General features: G+C 47.2%; 3 protein-coding genes across 4 annotated transcripts; 1 reads left to right on the top strand and 2 right to left on the bottom strand.

Annotated features, from left to right (window-relative positions):
• Window positions 1-460: 460 nt before the first annotated feature.
• SURF1 (SURF1 cytochrome c oxidase assembly factor) lies at window positions 461-5,013 on the bottom strand. Its single transcript, XM_069031811.1, has 9 exons — window positions 4,917-5,013; window positions 4,278-4,359; window positions 4,028-4,155; window positions 3,592-3,674; window positions 2,628-2,819; window positions 2,279-2,351; window positions 1,743-1,905; window positions 1,100-1,181; window positions 461-923 (listed from the first exon to the last, which is right to left on the bottom strand). Exons 1-9 carry the CDS (start codon window positions 5,001-5,003, stop codon window positions 857-859), a joined length of 957 nt encoding a protein of 318 aa, XP_068887912.1. The 5' UTR covers window positions 5,004-5,013; the 3' UTR covers window positions 461-856.
• Window positions 5,014-5,081: 68 nt separating this feature from the next.
• SURF2 (surfeit 2) lies at window positions 5,082-8,320 on the top strand. Its single transcript, XM_069031807.1, has 6 exons — window positions 5,082-5,212; window positions 5,652-5,806; window positions 6,024-6,127; window positions 6,573-6,764; window positions 7,345-7,511; window positions 8,222-8,320. Exons 1-6 carry the CDS (start codon window positions 5,105-5,107, stop codon window positions 8,303-8,305), a joined length of 810 nt encoding a protein of 269 aa, XP_068887908.1. The 5' UTR covers window positions 5,082-5,104; the 3' UTR covers window positions 8,306-8,320.
• Window positions 8,321-8,592: 272 nt separating this feature from the next.
• SURF4 (surfeit 4) lies at window positions 8,593-21,767 on the bottom strand. 2 transcript variants are annotated; one of them, XM_069031809.1, is made up of 7 exons: window positions 21,631-21,714; window positions 20,474-20,550; window positions 14,443-14,629; window positions 13,477-13,553; window positions 12,839-12,882; window positions 11,711-11,897; window positions 10,224-11,469 (listed from the first exon to the last, which is right to left on the bottom strand). In XM_069031809.1, the coding sequence occupies exons 2-7, from the start codon at window positions 20,498-20,500 to the stop codon at window positions 11,203-11,205; spliced, it is 789 nt and encodes a 262-aa protein (XP_068887910.1). In that variant the 5' UTR covers window positions 20,501-20,550; window positions 21,631-21,714; the 3' UTR covers window positions 10,224-11,202. The 2 variants fall into 2 exon arrangements, with proteins under 2 accessions (XP_068887909.1, XP_068887910.1); XM_069031808.1 differs by lacking the exon at window positions 20,474-20,550 and having other exon boundaries at window positions 8,593-11,469; window positions 21,631-21,767.
• Between the last annotated feature and the right edge of the window lie 50 nt (window positions 21,768-21,817).

The raw sequence follows: 21,817 nt of genomic DNA on the forward strand, positions 1-21,817 counted from the left end.
TTCCTAGTCCTGTATAGTAACTCCTCTCTCTTGAACACACAGCCCAGCATGCTCTGGGATCATGAAGTTGGGCTGGGCTAGTTCTGGCTTTAAGCCTGGCTTGGTTTTGCAAATCTAAATTGGGAATGGTGCTTGATTTCTCCGCTAATACCTAGGGCTGGGTTACAGTGTGGGTTATGCACAGTGTTAAAACCTTCCAGGGCTGCAGTGCCTCCTCCAGTGAAGGCAGGCTGAGGGGGGAAGAATCAAGACCTTCCTGCACTTCTGTTCTTTCCTGAGTGCTGACTTGGTCTGGTGGCAGTGTGGAGGTTACCCAGGTTCCAGCTGTGGTAGGTGCTTGTTTTTGCCAGCCCTCATCCTTTTGGAAAGCCACAGGCTGCCTTCCCCAGCTAGACCTGAGTGTCCACAAGAACCTCTAATTCAGCTCTGCTGCTGTTCCGTGTAAGATGCACAGTGCAAGTCACAAGGCAAAGACCTGCAGGCCTTTATTTATTCTGCTGCAACTGCTGTGAGCCATTCCTGACTTCAGGAATGACTACTTGCTGCAAAAAGGCTGATTCACAAAATCCTTTGGATTTTTCTTAAAGAAAACACAGTGCAGATGTTAAAATGTAGCTTCCAACCAACCATGACAGAAAAACATATCCTCGTGATTCATGTTGAAGTTCGGGGCTCCCAAGCTGCAGCCAAATCACACTGGTGGGAGCTTAAAGTCTTTTTGCATCTTGATAGCTGCACATGTTTGCTGAAACTGCTCTGAAATTCCAGGTGCTTCAGTTATTTAGGACTGATCAGGCTCCTGTCATCTGTAAAAGTCTGCTCTTGACTGTAGCACAAAGTGGTTACTTCCCAGCCCTCACAGAGGTAGCTTCTGTATAAATTTCTTGTACCACAAGAAGGCAGTTGCAGCACACAAGCTGTACCTACGAGAGAAAATCACACATTGGCACCTTGCCAGGCTGGACTGGACCTCCCTAAGGACAGCTGCAATAACCAAGTCAAATCCCCTAGCACAGGCATATTTAGGTTAAAACTGGGCTTTTGTAACTCAAGAGCTCACGCAGGCATTCCAAAGCAGCCCGGGGCAGGTCCCTCTTACCAGGTGACGATGTACTGCATGTGCTCGTTCCGCAGGCTCACCCTGGTCTGGCCCCCGATGGGCCCCCCCGGGACTGTGCTCCCTGCAGGGACAACAGAGCCAAGGTAAATCTTTGGTCTGCACAGCGTGGAGCTGCACTGTGGGTAAGAGGGGAAGAAGGTGTGGTAAGTCTGGTGGATACCCTGCACTTCCTCAGGCAGTGGTGGTCCCAAGTTCATAGAATCCCAGAATGGTTTGGGTTGGAAGGAACCTTAAAAATCATCTCCTTCCACCCTTCTGCCATGGGCAGGGACACCTTCCACTGATCCCAGGTTGCTCCAAGCCCTGTCCAGCCTGGCCTTGGACACTTCCAGGGATCCAGGGGCAGCCACAGCTTCTCTGGGCATCCTGTGCCAGGGCCTCCCCACCCTCACAGGGAAGAATTTCTTCCCAATATCCCATCTAACCCTGCCCTCTGGCAGTTTGAAGCCATTCCCCCTTGTCCTATCTTCGATGCTCCTGACAAAAGTCTTTCTCCAGCTCTCTTGTAGGCTCCCTGTCACCTTCAAAACAGTGGGCTGGCAGAGCACAGGAAGAGAACTGAGGGGAAAGGCAGGGAGAGTGATGTAAATTGGATGTGGGGCTGGGTTCCTCTGTGACTTACTGAAATCTGCATCGATGAAGACAGGCTCAGCACCGGTCACCTTGGCCATGGCCTCCAGGTCCCGGTAGTGCCAGCGGTTTTTTTCAATGTTATTTTCAGGCACAAAGGGTTTCCTTTTTTCTGTTAACCTCACCACCCCAGTGAGATCAATTTCATCTTCAATCTGAGAAGTGCAGAGAGAGAAAAGGAATCTTTTCAAGATTGATTTCATATTCTGACACTTTGAGTCCTGTCGTGAAAATGTGACACTTAAAGGGTCTGAGCATAAATTAAGTGGTTGTTCCCTGTAGTGGGGCAGTGCTGTAACACAGCAGGGAAAAAAACAGAACAAGAACAGCTCCTTGCTTGTAAAACACATTATTTGCTTAACAGAAAGGTGGGAAACAAAGATTTCTTGTCTTTGAAAAGTTCAGTGGCTATTTAAGTCACCTATCCTGCTGCTGAACGTGGCTCCAGCCTTTCTGGATTGGTCAGTGGTACCTCTGGGTAACCAAGGGGCACAAAGTAACCCCCCCAATTCCCTGGATCCCCCTTACCTGTCCCTTCAGCCTGGTCTCCGGTTTCAATTTCTTCCTGGGCACAAATCCTCGGTTGACTAAAATCATGACCCTAGAGTTACATAAAGAAATGAAAGGGAATTTATTCCTGCTGCTGCCTAGAACTAAAGACCAAAGAAAGAAGCAGCCCACGTGTTTGCTGCCACTTTTTCTGTCACCTGAGTGCACGTTATAAAGGAATTTAAATACAATTTCAAATCGAGCCTCAGTGATGTCACAGACTGAGAGATGCTTTTTAAGGCAGGGAGTGAATGATGCAAGCCCAACCACCAGGATTCAGCTTTTCCAAGGAGAAGCAAGTGCTCCCATGGAGTTCTCCTGAACTCACCCGAGCTCAGTGCAGTAGAAGGGGGTGACGACGTTGGCTCCGTTCTCCGGGTGGGATGTGATCCTCCCGGCTTCCCGGGCTTCCCGCTCGGGGTCCACCAGGGAGCGGGGCAGGATGTAGAGCTCCTTGGAGTGGTCAAAACGCCCTCGGACCTTCACAGGTCTGTACTCCAACTCCTTCAGTTCCATGGGGCTGCACGGGGAACAGGAGCAAAACAAAATCATGGCTGTGAGAGGCAAATTCAACTGGGAGGTTTTATCATGGGATTCTCCTTTTCCCTAATGGCTCACTCTGGAGCCTGTTGGCAGAGGCAGAAGACAAACAGCTCATGGAATAGGCAGCTGGGTTAATATTTTTCTGCTATCACAGTGAATCAAATAGACATTATCAGGAGTACCCAGCGAGTAGTTCTTTCCAACCCAGATATCACAGAGCAGGTGGACTCACTGCCTGTTCATCCAGCTAGGGGAATTGTTTCTTTCCCATCCCAGACCATGAAATCCAACTGAGCCGTTCTGAGAGTTGTGCCAGATGACCAAGTGACCTTAAAAATCTCTCTCACATCTGACACAACTGCTCCACATGTAGGGCAGGGCCTGCTGTTGATCCAAGACCCTGTTGTAGTAGCAATTCCTTTGGGTATCACAGACACCAGCTACCAACTCCTTTCCCCAGGAGGTTTACAAATAGTATCAGCTACATCCCACATTCTCCTGAACAGAGATTCATCCTTCCCCATGCATTTAGAGTATCCCATAGGAAAGCACTGACTTATCCTTTTACTAAAAGGTAAAAAATTATCAGTGTCTCTTTCTAATTTGCTTGGCACATCCCAATCCCCGTTGTATCCCTTCGTTTTCATGCAGGTTAGTTCAGCACAAGCTCAGTAGTGCCTGGTCCATATCTAATATTCCCAGGAAACCATCAGTGCTCTGTAGACAACAAACCATCCCTGTTTCCATACTCTAATGTCAGAGGAATGGGATCTGCTGTCATTCTTGATGCCAGTTGTGCAATCAAATCTAATTTCCACTTGCGCCGCTGAACCTGGGAGTAAACAAACACAAAAGGAACACCTTAGGGCTGAACAGAGCAATATAACAACCCCAGCAAGCCTTAAAACCTTGGTCATAATTTTCTCATCAGACCTGGTCTAAATCAGGGTAATTGGAGAAATTAAAAGAGAGGCTACTGAATTTAATTTGAGGAAATATTTATACTAAAAAGTATATAAAAAAAAGAGTTCCTTTAAAGACTTACAAGTGGACACTTGAAAAACAGAAATGTAAAATAACAGCAAATGTTTACCCTGCCTGTGGTGTGAACTAGATCAAACAGATGGGAAAAGTTGACAGCCCTCAAGTGATCACTTCTAGAAAAAATAAAATATTTATTTGTACCTGCCATGTGCCAAGACCAAAGGTGGTCAGAGGGATCAGGAGAAGGCCCCATTTCAGCAAGGTGTCCTCTCCAGATGTGTCAGCAGCTGCTGTAGAACTTTGTGGTTTGCAGAACCTCAAACAAACATCTACAGAAAACCAGAAAGAGGAACAGGATTTATAGAGAAGAGATGCCAAATTCTTGCACGAAATTATTACATCTTGGTACTAGGATGAAACAGGGCAGAAGCCCAGACAAATATTTTCTTACCTCTAGTCTTTTGAACCAGACCAGAACCTGTCTTAGTTAGGGGATATCCAAACAATGTTCTTCTGATCAAGCACTGCGATGCCTACACAGAATAAGAACGATCCTTTGTAATGTCGCTGCTTTATAAAACTTGTATTTAGGTGATCTCAGTTAACTTGATGATTGCATGAAATATTGTTTATCTGTTGATTTAAGTCTCAAATGAGCAACCACCTGTGAAATACTACGGTTTAAATAATAATTTAAATGAAATAAGATAAAATATCCGTTACAGAGCTGCCTATAGCACAGCAATGAACTTCCATCCACACTATCAACCAACACACACCAGCTTAATCTACTCTTGACAGAAACAAGGGCCTACAGGGGACAGGATCAGGGGACAGGACGAAGGGACGGGATGAGGGGACAGGATCAGGGGATAGGACGAAGGGACGGGATGAGGGGAGGGGATGAGGGGACAGGATCAGGGGACGGGATCAGGAGACACGATCAAGGGACATGATCAGGGGACAGGATGAGGGGACAAGATCAAGGAACAGATGAGCAGACTGGATCAGGGAACTGGATCAGGGAACTGGATCAGGGAACTGGATCAAGGGACTGGATCAGGATCAGAGGACAGGATCAGCGGCTTACCCGTCCCGGCCCCGCTGCCCCGAGCCTCCCCCGGCCCCGCCGCTCCCTCAGCAGCTTGGGCCCCGCTCGCAGCACCAACGCGGCCATGGCAGCCCCGGCCCGGCCCGGCCCGGCCCCGCTGCCCCCGCACCGCCCCCGCCCTGCCCGCGGCCCGGAACGGGAAACGCGCCCGGGCCCGGCCCCCCGCGATGGCGGCGCCGGCCCCGGGTGGCGGCGCGGCCGTGCCGGAGGTGCCCGAGGCGGAGCGGCTCTTCCTGAGGCAGCACCCGCTGCTCAGCCCCGCGGGGCCGGGCAAGGTGCGCCCGTGTGAGGGCTGGGGGGCACCCTGAGGGTCCTGAGGGGATGGAGCGGCCTCCGGGAGCGTCCGTGATGGGGCCGGGACCTCGTGGCACCCGATGGGCTCGGCCCCAGCGAGCTCCGGCCCCAGGTGTTTGTGAGGCGGAGGAAGGCGGAGGAAAGGCGGGGAGCAGGGCGCTGGTCTGTCCTGCCCTCCTCTGCCCTGCGATGGCTACGGGAAGGGTGATTATGATTAGACTTTGGAAGGGGATGCCAAGGGAGGTGATGGAGTCCCCATCCCTGGGGAACGACTGGACGTGAGTGCCATGGTTTGGTTGACAAGGTGGGGATCGGTCATAGGTTATATTTGATGATCTCAGGGGTCTTTTCCAGCCGAATTGATTCTGAGGTTCAGTGGGATAATCCCCTGGGTTTCCTGACCATTAATGTTTTTTTCAGGTGAGGTGCAGGCTGACAGGACATGAGCTGCCGTGTCGCCTGTCAGAGCTGCAGGCTTACACCAGCGGCAAGAAGTACCAGCGGCTCATAAAGGCAGCCAAAGAGTTTGACTATGGCACGTTTGAGCCCCACATAGTGCCCAGCACAAAGAATTTGTACGTATTCTTCCTTCTGTGTGTTATGCTTTACACTTTGCTTAATCTCAGACATAAAGTGGTTGGGCTTTACAAACTTTGTTATGGGTTTGGGGAGACTGGGAAAGTCTTTACAAAGTATTTATCAACTTTGAGCAACTTACAGTGCTTGTAAGTGAAAAGTTGTGAAGTCAAAGCACACTTTAACTCTGTTGCTGGCCCTTTCTGTGTCTGTCAGACACCAGCTGTTCTGCAAGCTCACCCTCAGACACATCAACAAGCTTCCAGAGCATGTCCTGCGGCACGTCCAAGGGAAGCGCTACCAGAAGGCCCTGAAAACTTGTAAGTAGCTATTCTGAAGCTGTAACCAGACAACATTTCTTTCCTGAGCTGTTGAGATTCCAGTGGATCTCTCTGAAGAGGCAGTTTTGTTTAAATTGTCAGCAGTGTATTGTCAGCAGTGTGTTACTACGTGTCCTCCTCAGCTAGGAGGGAAGGTCTCAGATACAGGGAGCTGTTGGCCTCAGGCAAAATACCTTGGAAAATCCTTCCTTGAGAGGATCAGCTCCAAAACTCCCCCATGCAGTGTGATTCATGTGTCCAGCACAATCTGTGTTAACATCTTCCCTGATCCGTGATGCTGTAGATTATATGGATTATATTATATGGATATATTTGGATTGGAGCATGCTGTACTTTTGAGTTGCATTTCCTACAAGCTTGAGCTGGGAATGGGAGGACTCAGGGCCTGGGCAGCTGACCAGTGCTGCCTGACCCTCGCTCTTAGATGAGGAATGCCAGAGGGAAGGAGTGGAGTACGTCCCTGCCTGCCTGAGACAGAAGAAGCAGCGGGGACAGCACCCTGATGACCAAACAAATGGGAGCAGGCAGCCTCACAGGAAAGAGGAGTTCTGGGAGCCAAAGTCCAGCGAGGAGGATGGAGAGGAGACAGACGACAGCATGAGTGACCTGTACCCACGTGAGTGAGAACCTTGGTGTCATCCATGTCCTGCAGGGAGTTGGGTGGTTAATTTTCTCCTGGTTTCTTTACAATTGCTGCCTGATGCTGCTGTGCCAGAGGCACCTGACGTCATCCAGCTGGGGATCCTTGGGTTTTGGAAAAGCTTACCACCACCAAATAAGAAATAGTTAATGCTAATTAAGAATGAGTTGGATGATGCAAGGTGTGAGGGAAGGGGATACGAGATCCACTGGGATTTGCTGCTTTAGAAATCTCCACTTTGTTTCTCAGCAAGTGCTTGACAGAAGGTGGTCAGGCCCTTCTGCTGACTTAGATCTGGAGGTGCAAATCCACCTTGCTGCAGCAGCAGAGGTGTAACACATGGCAGCACCTGTGCTGAAGCTCCCAGAATGGGAATAGAAAGAGCACCAAGGCACATTTCCAATAAAACACCCACGTGTTTATTTCCCAGGTATTTCAGCAGTGACACATACACGCCTGGTGACTGGAAGCAGCTTGGCACATCATCTTTAAAGTTAGGGGATGCAGAGCCTGTGTGCACAGGGAACTGATTTTGAGCTAAATCTTTGTATTTTAGCTGCGCTCTTCCCAGAAAAGAACCCATCAGCTCCACAGAGCACAAAGGGCATGGATGACTTTGTGACAGACAGCGAGGACGACGAGGCCAAGCAGAACGGAGATGTGAACGGAGAGCACGGGGCAAGGAGGGATGGCAGCAGAGCAGGTGGCAACAAGAGAGGAAAGGTGGGAGTCAAGCTGCTGCCTGCAGCAGCAGGGGGTGTGGAGCTGGGATCCCATCCCGTAGGAGTTCCAGCTATTCCTGTCTGGGAACCAGCAGAAGGTGCAAAGCTGTTCAGAATAGACTCTCCTTGTGTGCCAGACAGTGACTTGCATCCCGAGGTGTAAATTCCTGCCAGGCAGTATTTATCCTGGCTGCGATACTGAGGGATGTTCCTGCCTGTACAAACAGCTCATCTTTGGTGGGATCCTGCCCCACACTGTCTCAGAAGGAAAGCTGATGTTTGTCATGTGGGTTCTCTAATTGTCCTCTTATACACAAACACAAATTCAGCCCTTTTGCAGTCATAGAGTCCCTCTAGACCCTTTTCCTGCCCCTTCTGAGGCACTGCCTTACATGACATCGCTGATCCTGCTGAGTTAGATACATAAAGAGGGATAAACCTTTGAAGCAGGCACTGTGGAATGGGCTGGATCCTTTATAATCATGTCAAGCTAGAAAGTTAGGGCTGGATAAAGTTTGGATTCATTGCTGCAAGGAGCCTGCGAGTTTGTACCTACTGAAATAATCAGAAAGGGCTGCTGAGCTGCGGGATCCTGGCTCCATGAGCAGGGCTGGGCTCATTCTAGCTGTTGAAGGAGATCACACTCTGTTTATCTTTAAGCTGTCTCAGGCAGGATGTTGGAAATAAGCTGATTAACTTTCTTCTCTACAGAAACAGACAGGCCCTTTAAAGAAGAAATTCAAGAGCCATCATCGAAAACCCAAAAACTTCAAGAAAGCAACCAATGGGAAATAAATTTTATGATAAATACCTGGCCTGAAGCCTTTTGTGTAACAAGTCCCAGTGGGAACAGAGGATGAAGTGTTTGCCCATTCCAGTTAACTGTTACAGGTGTGGAGGGGAATAATGGGGTGGAATTAAGTTGTATTCCAAGAGCTTCAAGCCAGCCTCACAGCAAGGGAAGGATGTCTGCTGCAGTCAAGTCCAGGCAGCTCAGGTTTTTACAGAAAGCTGGTTTTTGATAGGCAGGAAAGCACAGCAGCTCGGCAGTGGAGCAGTACCAGCCACACACGCCAAGTGGATACAAAGATGCCATTGTTTTATTTTGATTGTTTTCAAAAATCAAAACATTTTCAAACACAACTAAGGTACAAAATACAGCATAAAATGAGAATTTATACTTATTTCTTTTTTTTTTCCACATAGAAAGCAAAAATATATTCAGAATGAATTCCAGAACACTTTGCAGAGCCAATTGGTAGCTGACATCCTGCTTGTGAGAGCTTCTCAGCCACGGGGAGAGGTCACTGGATTTCTGGGAGATGCACAAGTACAGCAGTGTAGGTAGGAAACCAGAATCTTCTGCATCAGGACTCACAGTTAGTAAGTCTGCACATTGTGCTGCCTAGAAGTATCTGATAATGCCCTCCACCTAACTGTGCCCCTGGAATACTGAAGTATTCCTGCTGCAGGGGACAGCATCAGTTCTTTTTCTAGGGTCTTGTGTTGGAAAGGGGACTTGATTTTCACGGAGGAAACTTGTCAGTTTTCTTCAGACTAGTCTGTCATCCAGCTCCTTAGGTAGACAGGACACAAGGAAGTTGAGAAAGACAAGGGGCTACTTGCAGGAGTAGTTTCTGTAATTTATAAATACTATGAACATCAACAGCAGTTCAGGTATCTGGGAATGGCTGCCTGATCAGTCTAGAACCGTTGTAAGACCTGCAGTGAAACAGTGAAAGGCTCCTGTGCTGCAGATCTGTGACTGAAAGGACCAGTTTGTCTAGCCAGGAAGAGTCAGGCACAGGGAACCCTTCTCTTGCAAAACTTCCTTGGAAAGCAAGCCATCAGTGACCTGACCTTAATGCTGAATTCGCCTCCCATCAATCTGGACATGAGAGTTAGACTAGATGATCTCCAGAGGTCCCTTCCAACCCTAACTATTCTGGGACAGCAACTGGCTTCCTCCAGCAGCAGCAGCACAGCTTGCCCTTACAGAGGCTATTATCCCCTTAGGATGATGAAATCACTGGTTTAACTTTCAACAGTGCTCTTCTATTTTTCATTAGTTCTTTCAGCCCAGTTTTCTCTGCTAAAAAGCAACCGTTTAACTGAACTGTCCAGGCGAGTGTTCTTATCAGGAGACCCTAAACAGCTCCCACTGGAGATGTTCACCTGCATTCCTCCTTGAACAAAGAGCTGAGCATCTTCCTCAGGGGAGACAACAGTGCAAGGAATCAGTGTAATGGTAGGAAGTTGGTAGGGCTCATGCTGTCTAGAATTCCTCCACTATCTAGTGGAACAGGTTCACACCAAGCTGACTAAGAGAGGACAAAACATCTCCTCTGAGCAGCACTAAGCATGGTCGTGGCACAGAAGTCGTGGCACTGAGAGGCCAAACAGGGCCTTCCTCTGCTCACCCTCACGAGTTCCTCCTGTGGAAGGTCCATCCCTGGCTGCTTCTCCACTGCCCAGGCTTTGCACTCACATTCCTCAGCTATAACCGTGTGCAGAGTTGGGAACGGGGGCCACTTCCACATTTCCTCCCTGCACAGCTCTGGGTGGTCTGAGATGGCACAGAAGGGGCTGTCCTGGAGAGCTCAGCACCCCAGCTCTTCAGTCAGCTGGGACTTTTACAGCCAAGAGACTGACAGAAGTGAATCTAAGAAGCAAAGACTACAGATCAGGAGATTGACTGCTCTCATCTGGCAAGTACTGAGTGCACAGAAAAGGGGAATTTCTGTAATTCTCAAGACATTTTCACCAATAACCTGCAATTCAAATACGAATTTGGGGCATATATGGATGGAAGCTGGTTAATAGCAGAAAGGAGCTTTTATTATGGAATCTGCAGCACAACTTGGCTCCCTTCTTGGGAATTCAGGAGGGGCAACTTTGGGGAAAGAATGTAGAATAAAGAATTCTTTTGGCACAGAATTTTCACAGAATCTACCATTCTGTCTCTTCAGGATTATCTCCCCCACTTCCTTTAAATCTGATTAGCAGTATAGGATTCATGATTAATACAGGGTTCTCTCTTGTTCCCTTAAGGGCAGAACTGGGACATGTTAGAAAACCCTCCCCCTTTTCTTACCCAGAAAGGGGTACAACTACTTTCAGGGTTTTTTTTTGCCTTCTGTTCAGGAGCAGGAAAGACCTCTCCCTGTTAAACAAAAGAGAATTCCAGGCCTCTGAGCAGCAAAATAACAGTGATTTTCTTAGATGCTGCTTTCCACCTCGATAAGCAATGCTATAACCAGCAATGGAACTCGTTATGCACAAGACAGTTTTTATGAGGGCAAGAAAGAGGATCCACTTTTTTAGTTATAGCTACAACCCAACAGCACACTGAATGATCCAGCTGTATCTGCTCACCTTTCTGCAAATTTTAAGACATTGCTGACATTCCAGACAGCAACTTTCTACTGCAATTCACTGAAGCATCAGCAAAATGCAGGCTCCTTGGGTTAGTTCCAAATCTAGGAAGTTAGAATAAGCCTAGGCAACATTCCTTGAAGAAATAGGGTTTTATCTATTGTATTACTGGTGCCACAGTAAATAAAATTCAAAACATCTGTGCCTTTTATAGGAAGGGGGCATGTACGTGTAAAATGCTGGCAGTTTTTGTTGAATCCATAGAGAATCAGTTCTGGACTTAGTACAGTATGTCCCAAGAAGTGTTGCTATTCCTGTTACCACTCTTTTTTCTTCTCATCCATGGAGACTCCGCCGGGACCCAGTGCAACCACGAGGAGGAGCCCTCCGATGACAGACGTGGTCTGGAAGAAATCGTATTTGAGGAAGTCGTGCATGGGCTTGTAGACTGGGACGGTCCAGAAGGCATTGAAGTAGATGTTGATGCCAAACAGCCAGATGACCAGAGTCAAGGCAGCCAGCTTAGTCTTGAAGCCGATTGCCACCAAGATAATCAGGGCTGTGCCCACAATGTTCTGCAGAATCTGCAAGGGGAAAAGCCATGAAAAAAGTCATTTACTTACACAGTTCTTAAATAGATACACCAACATCAGAGCAGAGCTTGGATAAGTTCAGTTGTCACGGCACAGACAACCTATTAATATTTTTTAAAGTATTCATTTTACTTATAGATTTCAATAAGCATTGAGCAGATCCTGCAGGCCATCTGGGCACTGCTACTACATTCTAGATGCTCAACTCATACTTTAATGCTGGGATACTTACAGAAAAGAAGTCCATATCAAAGTGTAGCAGGGTCATGAACATGAGGACGAGCAGCACACGCCCCCCCAGCTGCATGTACTGCCTTGGGGAGCTCTCCCTCATGGTGGGGACACCAGCAAACATGCTCTTCCCCTCCGAGCGGGACTCAGCCAGAAGCAGCAGCAAGCCTCCCCCAAGGGCAAGATTCCTACAGAAATGGGGAAAAAGGAGAAAAAAAAAAAAAAAAAAAAAAAGGAAAAGCAGTTTAGTACAGCTTGCACTCTTCTATATCTGTAAAATCTTATCTGACAATTTTAATAAGGATCTGAGTGAGAGTGAGGAGTGACTTGCTCTGCACTCTGGCATGTGTTCGTCTGTGTTAAGACTTCCCAGCCCCAGCAGCACTGAGCACACCAACGATCTGTGGGAACACAGCCTTCCAGGGAAGTCCAGCACCCACCACTCAGGTAGAGTTGCTCCAGTGGCTGTTACAACACAGATTTAGTTGTGTTAAAGTTATTCTGTACCTCAGGTTTAGCCATATATGCCAAAGTAGTTCAGAGGTTGCTTTGAGAAAACAGAGCAGCAGCACTGCTAAAAAGTTACACATTGACAGGGCTGTAGTAAGCCCAGAGTGTAGCTGTTGTGCTGTCCTCCCCTCAGAGGGGTGCAAAGGCAACAGCACACCATCACTCAGGGCCTGACAGGAAAACTCAAGTTTATAATCTTGTCTTGTCCTTAGGGAAGGTGTTACGAGGTTTAAAATCTCAGAAACCACTCCAGAGACTGCATGCTGTAGTTTTCTCAGAAAATGGCTTCAGTCATGCAGAAGCAGAGTTGCTACTTAGGCACTTAGGGAATAAAAGCAACTCTGACCCAGTGTAGACAGCTGGATGAGCTCTCAGCCAGGTTAGCAGCAAAAGCACTTGAATCCTAGTGGGTTAGGATTAGTCTTTCCCTTCCTGAGCCTGCTGTCTACAGTTCAACACAGACTCTCCTGATTTTTCAAGTGCTGTCATTTCTTGTTTAATGTAAATGCATCATTTGTAAAAATCTTTCTAGTAAACACTATATACAACTATCATTTCCTCTGCCACCATGTGTCAGTTTTCATTCTGTTTCCATAAAAACTTCCAGAAGCAGGCATACCTCATCAAGAACTTCAGGTCCCACAGAATGCTGTATGCAATAGTCTAGGCAAAGAATAAAACAGGTTAAAACACCACAGAAATGACACTGAAGTTCTGAATTTCTGTTATAATCTCAAGTCTGTATCAGCCATAGCAGAATTCAATTATAAACACAATATAGGGAGGGAACCAAGGTAGGTTACATCAGCATGCTCCAGTGAGTCTGCATAAAACAGGGAATGGAAGCCAGAATTTGATTTGTGCTTTAGGGCCCCAAAATGCCCTGGTTTGGTAGGGGAAGGATGCTACTAGCTAGGATCCTTTGTGGTGGGAACACAGCTGAAGGCCACAGCAACTGCAAGTTCCACATTTGGCTCATTAACTGACATCCAGGTAAATTGCCAGTTACTTCTGCTAAATTGGTCAAGGTCAAGTATTGAATGAATGTCTCCAAGCTGACTAATTGCAATTACATCTATTGGGCACATCAGGAGAACAGAAGCAGCAAAATAGTTCAATGCCATCAAGGACTGGCACTAGGCCAGGGTGGAGAAAAATTCCAGGGTTCCAAGTTATATTTAAACATGCTGGGAATACTGGGACTAAGAGGGATTTGAAAAGGACAGTTTAGAAGGGATGAAGATTTAAGCCTCCCACCTGTAATGCTATAATTCCAAACAGTCCAAAGCAGGCATATTGCACAAAGTTCCTACTCAGCACCAGGATACAGCCACCTGAGGTGGGGAAATTGAACACAGTTACAGTTGGAAAAGCTGCTGCAGGAATGCTAACTTGGATTTTCCTTTTTTTTTTTTCTTTCATGAGGTAACTGTTAGGGCCATCATGTTGTTTTTCCCTGAGAGGATAAAACCCAAAACCTTTCTCAAGTCTTCCATCAAAAAGCACTGACAACCTTTGTCACTTTGACACGAGGACTGGCATTAAATTAAGGTGACCCTCTACACAAAATAGTGAGGGCAAAAAACCTAAATCCAGACACAAGTTTAAAAATTGGCAATCAGGAACAGTAAATCAGGGACATAATATAAACAGAAAAGGATTTTAACTCTCTCAATTTCTGATACCCTGAGCCCACCCAGCACACATATAGCAGAGCACTCCCTTCTGGGATTATTTTGATTCCTAGGCTTTGGAAAAATTTCTGACACAAGCACCTCACTCAGGCTTAAGTGCACTCACCCCAGGGTAAGACTTTGCCAGGGAGATGAATGCCCATAAAAACAGGAGGCTTAGAAAGTCTCAACATTGCCCCATTTAAGAAAACATGAGTATTTAATTTAGAGAACTCTGGGTGTGGTTTGGATTTATGGATGCATGTACAGAACTGAAACCAGATTGTCCTGATGGATTCTTGGCACCTCTGACTCAGAGGCAGTGTGTCACAAGAAACTCCACAACTGCTTCCAGGAAAGGCTGGAGCAAGTCAATTCACAGTTCTTTTCATTCAGCCCATGTAGTACTATCAGTTCTGAGCTGTCAGGGGCTATTAGGAAATCAGTGAGGCATCCCACTCTGCCACGATTCACAGTGCCTGCATGAGCCAGGGCTGCAGCCACGCTGGAGTGCTCTGCCATGCACCTGAACAGCCCCAGAGCCACTTACTCAGCTGCCCGAAGAGGTTTAGGAACACAAAGATGGAGGCCAGGAAGTAGCCACAGTTCCACGTGCCATCGATGTAGTCCCTCTGTTCACTCCACTGGAACCACATGCGGATGCCATCCTCCAGGAAGGTGCTGATCAGGCACAGCCGGGCCACGTGGGGCAGGTACTGCTTGGTCACCCTCAGGAACTGCACGGGCACACACGGCATTAGCAGGGAAGGCAGGAAAAGGGATACTGCAGGGATAACAGAGCCCTGCTCTCTGCAGACTGAGGTCAGCAGTTCTCATGCACTCACAGTCACCAACATTTGGAGAGAAACTGGGACTTGGATTTAAGGAAATACTTCTTCACCCACTGGGAGCAGCAGAGGAAACCTGTCATTCTCCATTGGACTAGAGCTTGGAAACAAGCAGAATCCAGCAGCACATTCCTGTGTAACAGGAACTGTACTTTGATGGAGCTCTTGCTAAGGAAGGCTGACCTTGGTTTTAGTTTCTCTATCTCAGGGTTTCATGTTACAGCTCAACTATCAGATAGCCAGGAGCTGAAAGGGCAATCCTGCTCCCACCCACGTATTCCAGCACTCACCACCCTGGAACAACCCGGATTCAGGGAGCCAGGCTCATAAAAAACAAGTTCTGTACTAATTAGAAAACATTACACAATTTTTTGCCAAGCTTCTTCCCTCCAACAGCTCAGAAAAACAGCAGCAGCAGATCTTAGATCTACATGACCACTGCATGGAATTGCACCCTCTATCCTCCAGGCAGGTTTTTACTTCCAATAAAAGGAGCATCCTCTGCAGAAAGGAAACAGACATTTACAGCCACAGTTCAGTGCAGTGGTTAAAAGGAAATGATATCATCATGCAACAGATGCTGAGCTTTAGCTTTGGGGAATGGAAGATGTATCTGGGCCCCCTTCATCCTGCAGGCTTCTGGGGCAGTCTGCTTTGCAATTACAATAATTAAAGAAACAAATACAGAACTTCCAAACAGAGTCTAGAGGGTCATGTTCTATAGGGCTGTGGGGTGCACAGGAAAACTTACTGCCACTGGGTTAGGACAAGTGTTTTCTTGTCTGGGCAGCAGTGGTTATTACTTAATTGGGACTTCCACCAGGAAGGAGACAAAAGCCATTTCTGACAGTTTATTCCTGCCAGCAGCAGTCAGTCAATACTAAAGACTACGCAAATGACAAGCCTAACTCACTGTGCAACTATAGATTAGCACAAGAAAAAAGTCAGCAAACATGCTTAATAGTCAATTAAATAGTTAATATTGGAACAAACTGCACTGTTGTACTGCCTGTATCCAGAGTCTAAGGGTCAAAATTCACCTTAATCAAGTGCATTTTAAGTGCAGCTGTACTCTGCCTCCAGGCTGCCACTTCAGGCTTTTTTCAGCCATGTCAACAGTTGGATGAATGAGTCAGAAGAGAATTTCTGATCTTTGTCACTCACTGAATGAGACACACATCTTGGTTTACAGCTTTCCTCCCTCCTGGGTTTCACTGTGAGGTTGAGGAAACTTGCTGAGGAATACTAAGAATGAAGTTCTTACAAGCCAGAAGTCATTTGTAAGATACAGAACAAGCAACTTTGGTCTAGAAAGAAATGAAAGAAGACAAGTGCTGGGAATCTGTAAGGAAAGGATAAAAACACTGCTGTGGAAAGGCTGAAAAAAGCAACAAATAGTAGAGTGTATCTTCCTCCAAGCCCCATCTTTGCTGTTTTGAAGTGGGTCATGGGTGCTGACCTCATTTTCCTCTCCCCTGGAACCAAACAACCGTGAACAGCCCAGGTGAAGTATCCAAGAAGACACTTAACATTTACCTGTTCTCTTGGCATACAGAGGCAATTTAACACTGGCCATTAAACACGAGTGCACACATCCAATGGGCTCCAGACAAGTCAGAGAGGCTGCAGCCTACGGCAGCTCCAGCACTAAGCAACCTCATGGCACACACATCATCCCTGGACACCCACAGCTCCTGGAGCTGCACTCAAGTTGAACCTCCTGTACACAGCAAGCTCAAATAAGCTTCAGAAACAGCCTGTGGGAACAAAAATCCAAGCCAAAGGAACCAGGAGATCCAGAGAGAAAGGAAAACAGCTACACCACAACTACAGGAAGAGATTGTAACAGGCATCAAGTGATTTTACAATTAGAGGATCTGGGTGTAAATCACTCAAGTAATTTAACTAAAGGTGGAATAAATTACAAGAAACATGAGAGCTGCAGCAGTGGGACTGAATGAATAGCACCAGTCACCCTGGGTTGGTCCCTGCACAAGCACCATGTGGCTCAAAAGCTGCATCCTGAGCCCACTTCCTTTAAGATTCACACAGATAGATAAAGGGGCACACATGGCAAACTTGGTGGCTGCAGTTCAGTATCTGCAGCTAAGGAAGGGGACCTGAAACACACCCTGCACTGAGCACAACACATCCAAATCCAAACTGTTTGCACTGATGGAGGCAGCAGCATTAAACTCATGATATCAAATAACTGCATGGCCTTTTCTGCTCTGGGCTTTGCATCAAGTGCTCTCCACACATCCTTGGAAGAGGTGAAACATTGTGAGAAAAGACAAGAGAATGCTAAATAAAACTATTTTAAAGAAGAACAGCTGGTTCTGTGTTGGCAGCCACGTTACTGACATATGCCAGAGGGGCTTTGTATTGCCACTTCCCCCTCTAATGGGATTAGAAAGGCAAAGATAGATTTAAAGGCTCCTTTAAGTTTAACAACCAAGGATGTACAAGATCCAGGGATCCCATAATTAAAGCTCTGCTCAACCCCCCATTTTTCTAAAGGAGGACTGAAATATTCAAACCCATAAAAACTGACCAAGAAAGAGGCAATAAAGTGATTCATTTTGACCCCACCTCTAATAGTTTCAAATTTGCCAGAAGTCCACTCTGATAAAAGTGTATATACAATGATACAATTACAGGTATTTTAAGTCCAATAAATGGACATGAGTTGGGAATTTTTGCAGGTATGTCCTGCCCAAGCACAGAAGCCTTTTCCTGTGTATTCCTGGATCAGGGAAGTTCTGACCATGGTGAGGAACAGCACATTGCTCATCTACACAGAAACCCTCCTGAGCTGCACAGCATTATTAGTCTAGAGCTTCTGATAAGGCATATCCAAAATATCTTGTATACTTTTAAGGGATTGCTTGGTTCTGGGAGAACAAATACCTCCAGCAGCCTGGAACACCACTGATCTTACCTGGAAGAGGATGCTCAATCCAATGGCAGAGAGAAAAATCACTTCCTTTCACCAACCTGGATATATTCACTCAAAGAGATCCCACCCAAAAATCACAGGGACAGCAACAGCCATTACATTCATTAGCCCAATGCCTACAAAGTGCTGTAAAAACTGGGAACAGGCTTTTCCATTTATTTCCAAAGGCAGGAAGAGGGCTCTGACCCACGAGAGCATTGCCAGCAATATTAATCAAGTTTTTAATTGCAGGAAGATATCTCAAAGCTTTTCCCTTCTGAAGTGTGCTTTATACCAATTCCCTTTCCCAAAAGGCTATTTATTAATGAAACCTTTTCAGTGGTACTTTTAGTAACTTATTGCATTTTATTATCACTGTTCATGGGAAGATTTTTCCCCAGCCTAACCAGAACAGGCTATTTGGCTGATAATGATAAACAATCAGTGCACTGTCACGACCAAGCTCTAGAGAACATTTCTAAATTCAGTTATTTTAATATAACAGACAAAGTTCAGATTAACAATGAAATGTTTTCTTCTCCCATTTTCTGCAAAATAGGATATTAAGGACAAGAAATAAAGGGTTCAAACTGAAAGAGGGGAAATGCAAGCTAAGTATTAGGGAGAAATTCTTCCCTGTGAGGGGGGTGAGGCCGTGGCACAGGGTGCCCAGAGCAGCTGTGGCTGACTCATCCCTGGAAGTGTCCAAGGCCAGGCTGGACAGGGCTTGGAGCAACCTGGGATAGTGGAAGGTGTCCCTGCTCACAGCAGGGGCTGGAACAAGATGGGCTTTTAAGGTCCCTCCCAACCCAAATGGTTCTGTGATTCTGTATCAGATTTATCTGGACAAGATACATCAGCATTTATCTTGGAAAATTAAATAACCCCCTCCAGTCTGGCTCTCCCCTGCAGCCCTCTCACTACTGTACAATGACTCAATAGTCTCCTTGCATTTTTGTCCGTGAATCTTTTTTTTTTTGAACAGCAGAAATACCAAGCACCCACATTCCTAAGGATTTATTCCTAAAGATTATTACAGACATTAGGAAAGTTGCCTGAGATCTGCTCCTTCTTAGGAAGGGATTACAAAGGAAAGACAGTCCTAAACTCTCCATGCAGGCCCCAGATACAGCTATTTTCAGTACATGATGGCTGCACTGAAGGGGTTGCCATGTAATAGTTTAACAAAAATCACTAAAAATGGGCTTAATTTCTGAGCGTGTAAATTATTTAATTAACAACATTGGGCTGGTGTTACAATGTCTCCTCCACTGCAGTCCTTGGGAATTCCTTACAGCTCAGAGCAGCCTATTACCAGCAATCCCATCCCCAGTACTGCTCCTCACTCGACCTAAACACAGAGATAACTGAACCAAGTGAAAAAAAACCAGAAATCCTCAATTTTTTTTTCCTACCAGTTCAGCTCCCCAGTTCAATGGTGAGAGAGAAAAGGGGAATGTAGCCTTGGGAGAAGTAGGACAAGCCCTTTCACTGACAACTGGCTGTCTGGCAAGCTTAGCTGCCTGTAAGACAGTGCACTAGTTCACCTCTGGATTAAGAGCCACTTATTACTGCTGAGTATCTTGGCATCTAGGGCATAATTTGCTAATTCAAAGGGAAATTACAGTATCTGAGAAAAGCTAAGCGTTACTGTTTGAATTTAAGGAACAGATTATTCTTGCTTTTGTAAGAGACATTCAGGATTTCCTGATAAGCCGTGGAATTAGCTATAACATTCTCCCACAGGGTTTTTATTCTACAGAAATTAAGACTCATTATGTGTTGAGCACTAGTACAGAGAGTGGAAAAAGCAAGAACATCACTGAGAATGCATTCAGCTCCCAGAACAGCCATTGTCCAGCCTCCACCAGGGGAGTTTCAACACAATTTCAGTCCAAATGTTCCAAGTACTTTTGTAAATCCAAGATGAACTAACAGCTCGTGTAATGCCAAGTGTTAACTTCACAATATATACCAAAGGTTAGTGTTTCACTCCTACATTGGTGTGACACTGAGCTTTAGCAGCACAGACAGTACTCGAAGGTTCTGACTGAGCTACGAGGCAGAATTAACACAGGAGTTATTACTCAGAACACCCTAAAAATTGTTTTGCAATCTGATGGTAAGAGCAGCAAAACTCCAAATTCTGCAGCTAAAGGCAAGACTCCTCTTTAAACAGGATGTGGCCAAGCACAAGTAGATTTGTCTCACTTAAAACTCACTTCAGGAGGAGGTAAACTACGTTTAAGCTGGACAAAAGAGCTTTCAGCAGAGTGAAAAAAGGGGTGTTAAGGACATCTAGAAATAACCCCACAGGAATAAACAGAGAGGTGTTATAAAAAGGTCAGGACGAGCGTTGCAAATTTTGGCAAGTAATGTGAACACTGCAGTGATGGTTTACTTTCTCCTCTAAAAGGAGCAAGAGGACGAGGTAAATAGAGAATGACCAAGATAATCCAGACATCCCTTAAACTGAGTATTCCACACACCACAAGAAGCTCTGTCTCTAAATCAAGTCTTCCTTCTTCCATCTGGGGGTGGGGAGGAAGTGCAGAACAGGTTTTCCCAGTGAAATCAGTGAAAGACAGAGGCAGCACAGCCCCCTCAGAGCTGTGACGTTTTATCGTGCACCACACAACTCACACTAAATCACAGCAGTTGTAGAACCAGGCAGAATCAGATTTTCCAGCCAATTTGCTGAATATGATTACTCGCTGCCTCTTATTGTCGATTAGATGAATCACCATGACTGTGAAGATCTTTGCAGCACCATCCCCAGCAGAGCAACTACTTACACTCAAAATATTCCTGTTGTCACACATTGTAAGAGATCACAAACTTCTATTTAAGAGAGAAATCACTCGGGCCTCCACTGAAATAAACGTAAGAAGGTTTACAAAACAACATCAGCTTGTTTGCTTTCCTTTTGCCCCAATCCTGAGCACAGCACCACAGTGCTGGCTAACCTTTTCCAGTTTGGGCTTCCAGACGTGGGTCAGGGTTTCATGAAACCACAGAATGGTTTGGGTTGGAAAGACCCTAAAGCTCATCTCGTTCCAAGCCCCTGACATGGGCAGAGAAACCTTTCACTGTCCCAGGTTGCTCCCAGCTCCATCCAGCCTGGCCTTGGACACTTCCAGGGATCCAGGGGCAGCCACAGCTTCTCTGGGCACCCTGTGCCGAGGCCTCACCCCCCTCACAGGGAAGAATTTCTCCCTAATATCCCATCTAACCCTACCAGGTTGGATAACCCGGTCACTGTCCCGTCCCTGCCAGCTCACACTGGTTCCCCACACCCCTCCGTGCCCTACTCACCAGCCTGGCGGCTCCTGCTCTCCTTCCACTTAATCCCTCCTGGGAGAAGCCCTGTCCCCAAGGAGAACTCGCTGTACCAGAGGCTCGGGCGCTCACTCGAGGGCACGGGCGGCCACTGGGCCTGCGGCGGTGGGAGCCGGGCCCGGGGTCCCCTCGGAGGTAACTTACAGGAAACTTACAGGAAAGACACAGACGGACTACCTCCAAGAACATGTAGTGAGAAGGCAAAGTAGAATGGGCACAAATCGAAAGAGGGGAAATTTAGGTCGGATATTGGGAAGAAATTCCCCCTGTGGAGGTGGTAAGGCCCTGGCACAGGTAACCCAGAGAAGCTGTGGCTGCTCCATCCCTGAAAGTGCCCAAGGCCACTTGGACAGGGCTTGAAGCACCCTGGGATAGTGGAAGGTGTCCCTGCTCATGGCACGGGTTGGAAGGAGACGATCTTTAGGATCCCTTCCAGCCCAAACCACTCCACGACTCTATAAGTCCATAAACCCCCCGCCCCGCCACAGCGCGGCCCCGAGGCGGCAGCGACCCCGCCGCCATCCCGGCCTGGCTCGGCCGGGCCCCTCAGCGTGGCCCCGGCGCACAAAGGCCGCCGGGCAGGCGTCGGGGAGGAAGGCGAGCGGGCACCCACCTGGTCGGCGAAGTCCTCGGCGGTGTTCATAATGTCGTTGTGGCCCATGGCGGGGCCCGGGCTGGCTCTGGGCGGGCGGGGCGGTGGCGGGGCCGGGCCGCGCTCGGTGCAGGCGCTGCCACGTCGGACGGGCCGGGCCTTGAAGGCGCCGCCGCGCCGGCGCGCGGGGGGCGGGGCCTCCCCGTCG

The sequence above is a fragment of the Aphelocoma coerulescens genome, chromosome 17 (assembly GCF_041296385.1).
Source record: "Aphelocoma coerulescens isolate FSJ_1873_10779 chromosome 17, UR_Acoe_1.0, whole genome shotgun sequence".
In the NCBI taxonomy this organism is placed as follows: Eukaryota; Metazoa; Chordata; class Aves; order Passeriformes; family Corvidae; genus Aphelocoma; species Aphelocoma coerulescens.